Raw genomic sequence first — 14167 nt, 5'->3', positions numbered from 1 at the left:
TGAACCTGCACTCCTACGACAATTTGTCTTACTGAGCCTTAGAACACACTTTATGAGCACTAATTCCTGTAACACCCTTTGAGGTGAGTATTATGCTCACAAATATTACACCCGTTTTACAAAAAGTGCTCTTTAAAGCACAGGGAAGTTGCTGTTTTCTCCAACGTTCATAGAAAAGTTATGTAAAAGCCAGGAAACAACTCCAGACAATTGCCTCTTGATTTGCAAGGACGAGCATGAGGTTCTGCTGTCTCCAGGGAAAGGATTCAGGTCAGCTTTTCTTTACCATCCCCTTGCTTGCTAGGTGCCAGCATGCCCGTAGCAACGTGGAAGTAGCTGCACGTTTATTCAGCAAGTGGACGTGGTTTGGACACCCTGGCGTCATATGAAAGATGGAAGAGAAGAAAAAAGCCCTCGTGTCCCTCAGCAGGGCCGTGCACAGCACACACGGCTCCTCCGGCACTGCGTGAGCCTGTGCCATGCCGTGCCTTTGTGTACAAGCCATGTGGAAAAGCCAAGAAATACAGATGGCCTGTAACTAATAAGCTGATCTGTGAAAAGTAACGCAAGGTTAGATCTCACCTGCCTGAAGCATTTGCTTTCCAGTGACCAACGCAAGCTGCAGCCCCACGATCTGGCCGCCCTGTTCCCTCCGTGGCTCTCCCCTGACATCCCAGAGCAGCGTCCCCACCACCCAGCTCTTCCCCTCCTTCCCCGAGACCAGCACGCCGTGCAGAAAGCCTCACATCAGTTATGTTCTCCGAGAGCTTCTCAGGCCGTGGAGCTGTTTGTTTCTGTGCCGGTGCCTGCCTGTGCCCTGGTGGTTTCTGAACGAACCGTGCAGTCACTTGCTTGCCCCCATCCTTACACCCAGCCTGGCCGCTCGGACGTCAGGCACAACGCACCGACAACCAGCCCTGTGCGTCCTGAAACACCTGCGGTCAGACCCTGGTTGCTTTTCCCACCCCTTGTATTAAAGACAAATAAATCAGTAACATCATTGGCACCGAGAGGTTCTTAACATTCACTGCAGGAGGCTCAACGCAAACATTTTCCTGACACGCTGACATTTCTGATCAAATTTCAGATGCTCATTATGTCGTAGCCGCACCACCAGCAACCCCAAACGTAGGCTAGCACCCAGATGACTTGCGACCGTGCAAAGTTTAGCGCTGCCAGGAAAGAGTCACGTTCACAGGCACGCAAAGGCAGGCGTTGGAAACTGTACTCACTTCCCAGTTCGATTTTTCTCTCTCTTGCTCCTTCCCGATGGCCGCAGTAAAAAATTCTCTCCCCGAGATGATCAGCCTGTCATGCCCTGCGAGTCCAGAGGGACCGCCTGGGAGAGCTCTGCTCTGCGGTGTATTTTGCCTTCTTGCCTCTTCCACTGATCAGACCACGTATAAAAGCATACTAAGGAGTCGATTCAGCTACCAGTCCTACATGGGCTTCCATCATGTTGCTTGAGCCTCCTGCAGTCGTGGGTCTCCTTTACAGAAGGGCGGCCGCGTTACACGCCACGTCCCCGATCCTGGCTGGTTTACAGACGGATATTCGCACAGCAGGTCACGTTCCCGACTCTGGCTGCTTTGCACTTCCTCAGTCGCATGCACTTTCGATTATTTGCAACTCAGGAAAGCGTGGCTGATCAGGATAGGAAGCCCAGACAACCAACTTTCCTTTTTTCCTGAGCTGGTAAGGAAAGAAGATGGGTGACGGTGGCAGCGGGAGGGGGATGACTTTCTCGTTCTGACCAGTGACCCTCTCCCCGTGCAGGGTTTAACTCTCCACATGCCTCCGACACGTGGAGCATCTTTTCTCGAATACATCTGCACAGGCAGCACAAGGCAGAAGGTAACAGATGCCCGCGTACTGCCAATAAAAGCTTGACTGCCCTTTCACACCCAGACAGTGCACAATGAACCGACAACGTGATTACAGGCGCCGCACCACGTCCCTGCTGCCAGTGCCTAATGCCCAGAATTAAATCCCTCATTATCACCCCAAATCACTGCTGCTTGTTCCAAGCAGACCACGGTCTTTTCCGTGCCAGGGATCCCAGCTGCCCTCCTGCCCCCCGTCCCTTTGGGAAGCACAGAACACGGAAATACTCAGACCTTTTGCCGAGGAACCGAGGAAGGAAAAAAAATGGGAAAAAAAAAAAAAAGAAAGGATTTTGCTTAAATGTATTTTAAAATAAGAAGCAGCCCTCGCTGTGTTCCTTTGTTGAGGATCAGATCGCTTACCTGGGGCAGGTAGGGAAAGCAATACCTGTCCCCTGCGGGGACGCCAGCCAGGTGTGATGCCCACAGCTCCGGCCGGGCTCGGCGGGGCGATGCCTTCCGAGAGCACCATGGTCCCCGGGTCAGCGGGGCGCGACGAAGGACGCCCGGGCTGACATGGCAGATTAGTATTGCAGACCCACAGCGATGAGGCAACGTCTCCGGAGAGCGGGATCCGGCCGTATCTCCCCGGATCTCAGCGGCTCGATGAGTCAGGCGGCGCTACAGACGCTCCAGGAAACGTTTGGCTGCGAGCTGCACAACACCAGGCGGGCGTGCAGCCGGCTGCTCGGTGGCGGGGTCGTAAAGCTCCAGCATCCCCCGGGTATGAGCAGGGGGAAAACGCAGAACCCACGTGCACCTGCCCCCTGCATGGCTCCCTCCCCTCCTGCAGCTCTGTGAGGATGACGATCAGCCGCGCAGCCTGCACGGGGTACCACAAGTGCAGGAGCGGTGCTCCCGAAGGCTACGGGGAAGTCCGGCAGGCAGCAAGCATCACAGACGCTGACAGGCGAGAGGACAGCCTCTCCTCAATTCATGGGTGTGAAGGGTGAAAAGGTTCCCCTCGCAGGAAGGAGGGGAAAAAGAAAGCTGAAAAACTCTGGAAGACTTAAGGCATAGAAGCTGATCGACTTCATAAAATCCCCTGGGCTAAATGGAAATCATACTGGGGGTGACCCGTGTTCTGGCATCGTAAGATCACCAAGTTCAGTCAGTATCTGAATAAATGAACACTTAGATAGCTAACAAAAAGCTTCTGGTTGTATCCATTATCACCGTACCAAGGTACCAGATGAAATAAAAAAAAAAAGGGGGGGGACTCCCTTATTCTGCAAGGGACGCCAAATTCTCTTCTGCAGTTTATCTCCAGAAATTATGCTGAATATTTCAACCAAAACTTTCATCACCTGGCAGCTTCATTTCATGCAATAGAAATAACATTTGTTCTAAATTATTTTAGAATAGCCCAGTGTAAGTTACGGAGCCCGACCATTTTTTAATGGGGTGATACATAATAGCTATTGTTTTATAATAATCAGAAGCCTTGGTAAGAAAGCTTCTAAGAAAACTTCCTATGTCTAATAGTGCCCATGTCTCCCTTGCTCTGCTCAAGAGGAAAATGGGTTTCTTTGTTTATTAATACACAACAGCGTGTTACAATCTCTAAAATGGTCTTTTTCTTGTCTACCTTCTCTGTGAAGTAGCTTGTTGTATTTACCATGACATAAACATAGATACTGTACTCAGGATACCAGTGTTAGCAGGGTGGATTATTGCCTTAAAAGAATGAGCTTCCAGGAATCCACCTCACTTTTTCACTTACTGCAGGATGCAGACATATCCTCCGTTTCTCTCAATTGACTTTCAGAGGTTTTTTCCAAGACCTGCAGCACTGCTTTCCTTTAAGTGATTTTTCTCCAACTCTCCCACGAATCCTGTCTAAACAGATCAGGAAAAATATATTTATTTTGCTAAAGGAAGGACTCTGCCTCTGACTGATTCCTGCCCCAAAAGAAAGTTAAAAAGGAGTCCAAGGTGTCATGAAAAACATAACAGCAGCAGCTATATCTAGAAAACAGGAAAGAACTACCAACTGAATATAATTTTGATTCATACTTCTCAAGTACACCGACACTATTTTGGGGGCTGGGCTGTATGCTGATCAACGTTTTGAAACTGGGCACCTACACAAAACAATCTGGCAGCTTGCAGGTTGGTCTCTGCTGTTGTTTGCCGCTGTTTTCACTCCATATTTTGAAACGGGATCACACCAAGTGAATTTATTCAGTTTTCACGTGTACAGCGGTGCGATTCCTCACCTTAAGAACTAGCACAGTCCGGGACATCTGAGAACGTTTCATGTGCTTTTTTTCCACTTGCTGCTATTACTCACTGCCTGCAGCCAGCCCGGCTGGCCCACACGAGGGGACGGCGAGCACGGCTTTCCCGACTGCTCACGCAGCTCTCCGGCGAGTGAGGCTCTGTCTCCCTGCCTCCTCCATCCTCAGCCTGGCTGAATGAGGACTCTCAGCTGCCTGGCAGCTCTCAGGCGATGCCTCGTTACCGCCAAAAGCAACCGGCAAAGCCGCACCTGCTGCGCAGAGCGCGCTCGGAGACGCAGGCACACGGGGACCGGCGATGAAGACCGCGGCGGCAGTTGCAAGTCATCGGTTACACATCACTAAACTCCTTGTGTGAAGGCAATTGTTCTCCTTCCCCCCTCATTATCTCCCTTCCATGTAGCCCTGACCTTCGTTATCCGCCACGCAGGTTATATACTTAGCACTTTCTGCAGCTCCTAACGTGACACTTTTTCATTTTGCTTATCTCGCTGAAGTTTCACAACTTTATTATTCTCCCCACCCTCTCTTTCAACACACGCACACGTCGAAAACATTCATTAAAAGCGAGATCAACTCTCAGCAAGCATCCCTCAGTATTTACATAACAAAACAATATCTATTGTTTGCTGCCACACAGCGTCTGCGCGCAAACACACATGGAAGAGAGGTCTCGGTGCCATTTGCATAAAAACACTTAGGAGGTCTTTCCAGCTCACTGCTGTTTAACAGAAGTGCTGGGGCTGAACCTTGGGAACGACGCAGGACACAGCTGTGCTCGTGGGAGAGCAGGGTTTTATATTATGCTCAGGCACAGTGGGACTTCTGGATGGGAGAACGGTTCCTCACCATCTCCTTCAGCACGGGAGCCACCTGGCAATCAATTAAAATGCCACACAAATCCCACCAAAGCTCACTGCAAGCCAGAAAGATGGTTTTAGGGACATCACGATTCAAATCAGCCGTAGCACAGGCACTGTCGGTCATTCGGTCTGGGGCCACCGCTGCCCTCATGCTGGTGTGGCACTGCAGAGGTCTGCTCCTCCTCCTCCTTGGGTTTGCTCTGGGTGCTCCTCCTTGCAGCACGAGTGACCCTACACTCTCTCAGCCAGCACGTAACGGAAACCCAGGTGAATTTTGGACAAAGACACGCTGGAAAATTTCAAGAAAAAAGTAATTGCTACGTTTACAGATTTTTCCAGGCCAGAAGGCACCATTATGTTAATCTAATGCCAGCACCAAGCCACAAACTTCTGTTTGAAGATCCTACCTTTTATAAGCATGAGTAAAGACGCGCAGCCAGGCAGCCATCAGAAAACGCTCCTGACAGAAGGGGAAAGAAGAAAACACACATTTACCAGCTTCAAAATATTTTCCAGCTGACAAGAGAGCATTGGAGATGTTCTTTCTCTTCAAGCAAAACGTGACTGAGGAGCTGCCAGCAGCGCTGATGCAGTCCCTGCAGATGCCTTGGGAGGACACTGGAAGGCGCAACGAACTGGCTGAGCAGCGCTCCCCGTGCAGCTCTGCATCATGGAGAGACCACAAGTATGGTCTGAGGTGTTGTTATATTAACACGGTTCCTCAACATTGCTACGTGTCTGGCACGCGTGCAAGAGTCTGGCAGGCAGTGGGAGCCAGGTAAGAGCTCTGTAAGGTGTACGCTGAAAGTCAGGGGCCGCAGTCCTACAGATGGGGGGTCCAGGGTGGGAGAGAGATGCAGCGAACGTGTGGGTGGAAGGGCTGCGTGTCTCCACTGTAACTCACAGAGCAGCATTTGCACCTGTTACAGTGCGCTCTTACCATCACGAGAAGATAACTTTTCCAGCTGCATCCCACCACGGGGTACTGGAACTGCAAGAGGAAGTTCAGGGATCCGGCACACCCTGGAAAATGGGCGAGAGAAAACGAACGCCGGCGGGGAAGTGAAAGCGGAGGTCATGCACTGCTGCATGGGGCAGGGCACAGCTCCGCGAGTCAGCACAGCTCCCGCTGTAGCTCCCACTGCCAAACCCACGAGCTGATTCTCCGGCGTCTCTGCCAAGAAGCTGTCTGCAACACCTGAGCAAAACCAGTGTGGATGGGTTAAAACTAGCTGCACACAATTCAAGTGAAGCTCTGCTTCAGGGTAGACACCAGACCTGCTGAACATACCAGAGGGGTTCTTTTCTCTAGCCTAAGAAGGCTTGAAAGAGGCCTGGAAACAGTCACCAAAAACTGGGAAGTAAATTAAAAGCATCTCTGGTGAGATCCTGATAGGAGAGTGTCTTTATTGACTGCAAGGCCTGCTGAAAAGGTGTGGATTTTAGGGACTTTATCCTACCTTTTCCAATTTGTAAGTTTAGCTCAAAGGTAGCAAATAGTCCTCTCATTTTGTGAATGAAGCTGCCATGCTGTGCACTCCGCACGGCGCCCGGTATTTTTGGTTACACTGCAGCACCAGAAGGGGATGAAGCTTTCCTCTTTGGACCACAAGCTCATTTCCATGCCAGGTTTGCAGCTGTTGAGAGTCAGCTAGCCAAAACTGCTGCTTCGTGACTGTGCAGGATGCTCGATGACGCGAACGGAAGGTCTCCGGTTCTGATTGGAGTGCAAAGATGTTCATAGATGACAAATAATGGCAACGTGTATTAAGTGATACACTCGTCAGCAGACTCACCTAATGGATTGGACTGCCATAAAATTTTTTATATGTGGAAATACGTAATGGCACAGAAACAAGGGCAATAAACAGAGATTTCAAGGCTGCAATACTGTCAGCCTTGTACCCCGGACAATTACTGCACCCAATTAACTCCTTTCCCCATAAAACACTTCATTTTTACCAAAATGACCCCTCATCTCTTTCTGGCATATTTATTAATATATTACTGTCGTAGTTTCCATTAATGATGCACCGAAGGTCACTGTTCATGGATGGAAGTCCCTATTCCTCTACCATCTTTCATTTCCTTCATTGCTTTTTATTCTAGATTAAAACACAGCAAAGTTATTTCGTCCTTTCCTTCTAGATCACTTTTTCCAGCCCTCTGCTACATTTGCTCTGAGGCTTGTTACTCAAAACCACACACAAGATTTGCAGAGGACTCTCCGGTTAATAATTCCCCTGGTGTCTTCCACAGCACCGTTTCTGCATCCCAGAGACCCAAAGCCAGGCTTGTCTCTTCTTGCAACTGCATCATACAGATCGAATTCACTTCCCAGCCCACTCCAAACTCCCAGACCACCTTCTGCAGCCAAATCAGTCATTCCCTACCTTGTAGGAAGTAGAGATCACTTTTTACAACCACATGAGCGTAGCTCTCGGCACCCAACCCTGCAGAAGTTCACCCCCTTGATACGGGAAGAAGCGAGGCCAAATCCCTGCAGATCTTCTCTCCTTCTCAAGTACCCGCTCCACCCTCCTGCGCAGCTGAAGGCTAACTTCTCTTCCACCACCCAATCTGTGAATGAACAGGTAAACACTGCTTCTGTTTTTCAGAAAGAGGAGGCACCGAGAAAACCAAGTTTAATTAACTGTGAGGAGCCTGATGGCCCAATTTCAAGGCCCGTTTCTGGGTAGTTGCGCAAGGAGGAGGGACAGGAACAGTAATAACTTGCAAAGCCAAAAACCCACAGAAGATTATCTACTTGGAACACACGCACCCTTTGCGTGTGTGTGTGTGTCTGTGTGTGTGTGTGTGTTGCAATAAACAAGACTGATTTATAAAAATCATGGTTTTAGAAAACAATGAATTTTGGAAAGATTTACTTGCATCACAGCAGATTTTTATTTTTTTTTTGCTGCCTTACTGTATCCTGCTATTAACTCTAAGATTTCTTAATGGTAATGGCATCGACGATCTCGTTTCCTTGTTGGCTTGCAAAGGTGGTGGGAGGCAGCTGTGCAGGGGTTGGCCTGCTGGGAAACCTCTGGCAAGACCAGAAGTTGCACTGGCAGTCACACGTTAAAGACGGAGGCTTTACTGGGAGAAAGACTCCTTTGACACTGACAGTTTACTTTCCAGGTGGCACCCTCTCTCAAGTTAATGTCCGAAGGAAGCTCTGTAACTTACCACGGGGAAATCTTCCTCTGCTGGGGATGTACTTCACATTTTCAGACACCAACAAATGTGTTTGTGTTGTGGGTGAACAGAGAGTATTTTATTTGTGCAGACATCTTCCTATCACCACGTACAGCACCCCTGATTTTAACGTTCATGTCAGCAAAACGAGTACTAAATATCCTCAGGGTTTGACCCTTTCATGTATAACATCCATCAAGGACAGTATATGCAGAACAAATGGTGAAGGATACGCCAGTATTATTTGCTTCATAAATCTCTTCGTGAATTGTGAAAAATCAATCACTATGGGCTAAAAATATTTTCCTCCAAGAGGGTCATAAATCAATTCAGAAGTTTTCTGCAGATGTCTTGATTTCTCACCCAGTTGCTACACCTGAAGGGGCTGCCGTGGAGAAGGTTAATGTTGCTCCTTTGAATGTTGGGTACTCTCTTGAACAGGTCCAGAAAATTGCATCGTTGTCAGTATCTTTTAAACAAACCACAGCTACCACGCATGAACCACCTCCAGAACGCCCAAGTTTGCCTTAGCTAATAATGCTTTGTGAACTCTAGCAACCAAAATCCCCTACAATTTCAGCAGCAAACACAGTAGTAGAATGTCAGTATTACACAGGTGAAGACTCACCACCAAGCGGAAACACATTCTGAAACAACAGCTGAACTGCACTATTAATTTTTCGTATAAAACACCGATGCCAATGAGTACTGCATTATTCCTGTTGCAATCAATGTAATAGATCTTACATATCTGCTCTGCTTTGCCGATAATTAGTGTAAGTAGGGCCATTACAAATTTTATGAATCAGGTGCCCTGACCGCTTATATGATCTGTCAAAGGCAGTTTTAATTGTCTTCACAGTCTAACCCAGCGTGGTAACACAAAAGCGTCACCAGGATAATGCCGTTTCCTAATCACCTAGCCACGTTTTCACTGTTTGCTGGGGATTTGCTCTTGAGCAGATGTTTAGTACCCTTGCCAGGACCCCTGTACAACCCTGTGGTAACTACCGAGAAGGCTGGCAACAGCTCATAAGGGACAAACAGCCAGTTCTACCTAATTTACCTATAGCCACTTGAAGCCACTGAAACAAATCACATGCTTAAAATTGTACACGTGCTTATTGTTTTAAGGCTTACACCACAAGAAAAGGAAATTATTTCTTCATACAGAGAAGAGAAAAATATATAAAATAGCACGGCGCGCACTACACACAGAATAGTTTGCCCCACAGACACACCAATTCATTAAACTTGCACTTCAAATGGTTTATCTTGGGATGAGATCAGGGAAGTTAAGAGATTTGCACCAGAGAGACTCAAACAGCAGGACAGCATCTCCAGCTTCAGCACACTCCTGCAGTACATCACCCTGGAGCACACTCAAGGTTTTTTCTCAGCATTATTGGCATTCTTCTCTGTGGTTTCCCTGCTACCTTCTTTGTTGTCTTCTGCTTCTTTTCATACGTTCAGAGCTCCAAAAGCAATATCCAGACGATGCCCACCACCCACCTAGGCAGTCTGGATCACTCTCTTACTTTCCTTCTATCACCTCTTCTATAAAGGAAGGTTTCTCCAAATAAATGTAAGAAACAATCAGGTCCACTTCAGCTTCAGTGAAATTTGGAAAATCTTTACAAAAAGATTAAAAGCCAGAAACATTCAGACTCCTCTGTGATCCATCCAAAAAACAGAGTCACATTTTTGTAAATTCTTATTTTATAGGTTGTATGGCATGGACTACACTTTTAAGACAGAAGCTCACGTGCAAGTTTTACCATAGAGCTAAAATTTGTGTTTCAAAAATTCAGAAAGTTCAAAACTTATCACCTCCATTATATTAAATAATCTTCCTCCAGAGAAAGTCATAGATTACTGCAGCTGAATCTCAGATTCATGACAACAGAAGAAAACAAAAAGACCGAGGAGCTTTTTGTCACCACCTCTGTCTGTTCTGATCACAGACAACAGAATACAAATTTTCAAGCCTCCCCAAAACTCAGAGGCACTCTAGACAACACTACAACACCAAACTTAAAGGGTTCACTGGGCAGACACCTACCACTGACTTTTTCAACGTCGGGCCAACAAAAGACATAATTCATGCCATCCTAAAGTATATTTCAACTGTCAGATGAATCACATTCTGAAATGACTTACCTCATTAAACATCATCTTGGATACAGCACTATAAACATCTCAAGCTAGATTAGATGAGTCCTCCCCACAATATCCGTGAGAAGCACTCAGCTTTCTGCAGTTTGCTAGAGGACTGTGCCTGCCTGACTGCACCATGACATCTCCTGTCAACAGTAAATCACTGTGATTTATTTAGAATTAAAACACTCATATTGAAATAAAATGTAAAAAACAACTGATGCAGAAAGTCTCAGCAAATCTCAGTAATGACTTGTCTTCTGCATGGGCATTAGCAGTCACACCATGCTCTCAGTGTTTTATTTGCTGAACCCTAAGCTGCTTCTGGAGCTGCTTCCACAAGCCCAGCTCATCCTCCAGCATCAAGACTACCTTGCCAAGGCCTTACTTCCCAGAAACAACAAAACAGGTTAGCATGCGGAAAGCTCCCCCTTCTGCAGGAGCACGAAATTATCAGGCATAAAAAGTTAATAACCTATAATGTATATACCTCAGACAAACAGCTTGTCAAGCACTCCACGAAAGGAAGCTCCCTGTGCTGGGGAGTGTGCAGCCAGCCTCTGAACCTCATGTGTTTTTTTTTTCCCAGCCTGGCCCAGGCTGAGCACAGGTGATGAGTCTCCAGGGATGGGCTCCACAGGCAGACCTCTTTCGGCTGTGGAGGGGTAGGGGTGGTATCCAGGTCCAAACACATGGGCGTGATCTGAAAACTGGAGTCTTTGCCCTCCAACCTCCCCAGCCACCTCCTCATACTCTGTAGCATCCTGCTGAATAGGCAGTCCTTGGGGTCTGTAAGTTCACCTCTTACAGGCTCTGAGAGAGCTACAATCTAAGAATGTGCTTTGCAAAGGGTTTCAGAACATGCATTCACTACTCAAAATTAAAAAGTAACTGAAGATCACCGAGAAAAGACCAAACATCCCGAAGATATTTTCTGTCTTACTGCCATCAGAAACTTTGGTTGTTTGCCTGTGTCCTGGAGAAGGCAGCTCAGCTGTCTTCTAGCAGCACAGCTTCCCTGCTGGAGCAGTGAACATGGCCCACTAAACATGACATCTCCTTTCCTGACACAGCTGCCTGGTTATTGTCCCGTGGAGCCTTCATATCAGCCCCAGAGCTGCTCCCTCCCAGCTGACCTTTTTCCCTGACAAACCAGTTTTTCTTAGGTGCCTTCCTTAGGAAAATCCCATTTTGGTACAACACTTTATTTTACTAACGTTGAACCTCAGACCTGCAGTAGCAGGGGTGTAAACAGACAGCAGAGGCGGCAGCAAGGACTGCATGCTTCAATGAACATAGCAATGTGACGTAAATAACTTGGCTCCTCGTGTAGAACTTGGAGCTCTTCTCATTCTGTTATTTACCCAGGAACTTCAGTGCATTTCAAAATAAATTTCTGCATGGCATTACTTTTAAGCATTTTAGACAAAACATTAAAAAAAAAAAGTAGATTTGCTTTTTTACTCACTCTCAGGGATCTGTCATTCAGTTTTTTTCTGATGAACATTTTACAACCGTGTCTTTCAGGGCAGCCTCTGGCTGGGGATAAGAGAGATGCCAACTTCAGTCTTTTCCTGCGCTGACAGCAACAGCGAGTCTCTGCACCACGGTACGGCACACTGCTTCTGCATGAGGAGAAACACATAATAAATGGAGTGTCAAAGCAGACTGCGGAGTAAGGAAACTTAACACCACTGCTTTCTGCAACATACGGCTGCCTGAATACACCTGGGCAAAAGCAGTCATTTCCTCCCGAAGTTTTCACAGGCACTTCCCACTACAAACAAGACAAGTTCAAACCACGGCTTGCCAGTTTGGTTCCCACTGACTGATCTTTGAAAACGCCAAGCAGTGAGAGCTGCATGATTACACAAGCAGGGAAAATGAGACAGACACCTTCGTAACTTCCCAGAAAGCGCGTGACAAATGAAATCGGGGAAAAGGACTCGTTCTGCTTCTCTTTCTCTCGTACCATTCTCCATGACATTGTGCTGCCACCCCAGTTCAGATATCCCATTTCAGCCAGGGCACCTAGATGGACATGACTGAGCAGACTTTTCGCTGGCTACAGGAACTCATCAGGGGTATCTGCTGAGGTTTCCGTTTTCAGCCTGTGATCCTTCCCTTGTTCTCTTTACATAAATACTTTTACTAGCTCCCCTTTCTTGCTGCTTTTTCTGCTTTCTTTGTTGCTATACCTGTCATTACATCCTTTCTGAAGTCTCACCTCCAGAGAGACTACCTTTTTAGCAGTATTTGTGAGCTGCTGGGAAAAAGAATAGATGAGAAAACTTACAGGCCTACACTGCCAAAGCAAACAGGTCTCTACTACCCCTAGGTGTATGGGTTTATGTGGCAAGGGCTTGGTAGCAGGGGGGCAGCAGGGGTGGCCTCTGTGAGCAGAGCCCAGCAACTGCACCATGTCAGAGTGGAGCCACCTCCAGCCGGCTCCAAAAGGGACCCGCTGCTGGCCAGAGCTGAGCCAGGGAGCGACACTGGGTGGGCCTCTGGGAGAGCAGATTGAAGGAAGGGAAAAAATCTGCTGCATGACAGCAGCTGGGAGAGAGGAGTGAGCACCAGCCCTGCAGAGCCCAAGGTCACTGAAGGAGGGCAGGAGGTGCTCCAGGCACGCAGCAGCAGTTTCCCTGCGGCCTGTGGAGAGGCCCCTGGTGGAGCAGGCTGTCCCCCTGCAGCCCACGGGTCCCACACGGAGCAGATCTCCACGCTGCAGCCCGTGGAGGAGCCCCCGGTGGAGCAGGTGGATGTGGCCTGGAGGAGGCTGCGGCCCATGGAGAGCCCCCGCAGGAGCAGGCCCCGGGCCGGAGCTGCAGCCCGTGGAGAGGAGCCCACGCAGGAGCAGGGGGTCTGGGGGGAGCTGCCGCCCGTGGGGGACCCGTGCTGGAGCAGTTTGCTCCTGGGGGATGGGCCCCGTGGTACGGAGCCGTGTGGGAGCAGTTGTTGAAGAGCTGCTGCCTGTGGGCAGCCCCCGCAGGCTCAGTTCGGGCAGGACGGCATCCCGTGGGAGGGACCCCGCGTGGAGCAGGGGCAGAGAGTGACCGTGAAGGAGCGGCGGGATGAAGTGTCAGGGACTGACCATAGCCCCCATTCCCCGTTCCCCTGCACTGCTCAGGGGGAGGAGGTGGAAGACAGTGGATGGGGGGAAGGTGTTTTTAGTCTGCTTTTAATTTCCTGCTGGTCTGCTAGTGATAGGCAATAAATTATATTAATCTCCTTATTCTGAGTCTGTTTTGCCGGTAATTGTTGAGTGATCTCCCTGTCCTTATCTCAACCCTTGAGCCCTTTCCATCGTATTTTCTCCCCCTTTCCCTTTGAGGAGGTGGAGTGAGAGAGCGGCTGTGGTGGAGCTCAGCTGCCCACCTGAGTAAAACCACCACAGTTGGTCATAAATTCAGTTCCTGAGGCAAGCAAACCTCAAACACCACCTGGTGAACAGCTTGTGACGACACTCAGAACCTCCAAGAAGCTCAGGCAGACCCTCCTGCACACTCTGGCCCTGTCCTTCACAGGAAGGCGCGCACACACACCGCTAGCACACATGCCAAATTTTCCTGGGGCAGGGAAAAGGAAGAAAACATGGCAGCCTGTGCTTTCTTCTAGCACTGATGCTCTGTGTCTTCACATACACCCCTTCCTTCTGCTCTCTGCCAAGAGAAACTTGCTCCTTCTCCAACCACGACTTACAGGCTCAAGAGGACTGGGCATGGCTGGCTCCTCTGCTGGATCCCTTTGGGTTTCTGGGGGAGAGCTTTGCTGCTGCCCGCTCTGAGCAAGCTGGCACATGGGGTGGAAGGGCTGATGGCTC

At 48.7% G+C, this 14167-nt stretch overlaps 1 protein-coding gene across 11 annotated transcripts in view; it reads right to left on the bottom strand.

The window, feature by feature from the left end:
- The window catches only part of ANKRD6 (ankyrin repeat domain 6), a 122035-nt gene that overhangs the window by 37450 nt on the left and 70418 nt on the right, over positions 1 to 14167 (bottom strand). For 7 of the 11 annotated variants that reach the window (XM_083831509.1, XM_083831507.1, XM_083831502.1 and 4 more), the window contains exon 2: positions 11813 to 11969. In XM_083831509.1, the coding sequence (XP_083687635.1) occupies positions 11813 to 11969 (157 nt within the window). Of the gene's footprint in view, positions 1 to 2246; positions 3570 to 3606; positions 3626 to 7379; positions 7567 to 11812; positions 11970 to 12072; positions 12167 to 14167 lie in introns of those variants that run through there. The other 4 variants (XM_083831506.1, XM_083831503.1, XM_083831515.1 and 1 more) reach the window with 4 other exon arrangements.

The sequence above is a fragment of the Anser anser genome (assembly GCF_964211835.1).
Source record: "Anser anser genome assembly, chromosome: 3".
In the NCBI taxonomy this organism is placed as follows: domain Eukaryota; kingdom Metazoa; phylum Chordata; class Aves; order Anseriformes; family Anatidae; genus Anser; species Anser anser.
This window is presented reverse-complemented; position numbering and strand designations above follow the sequence as displayed.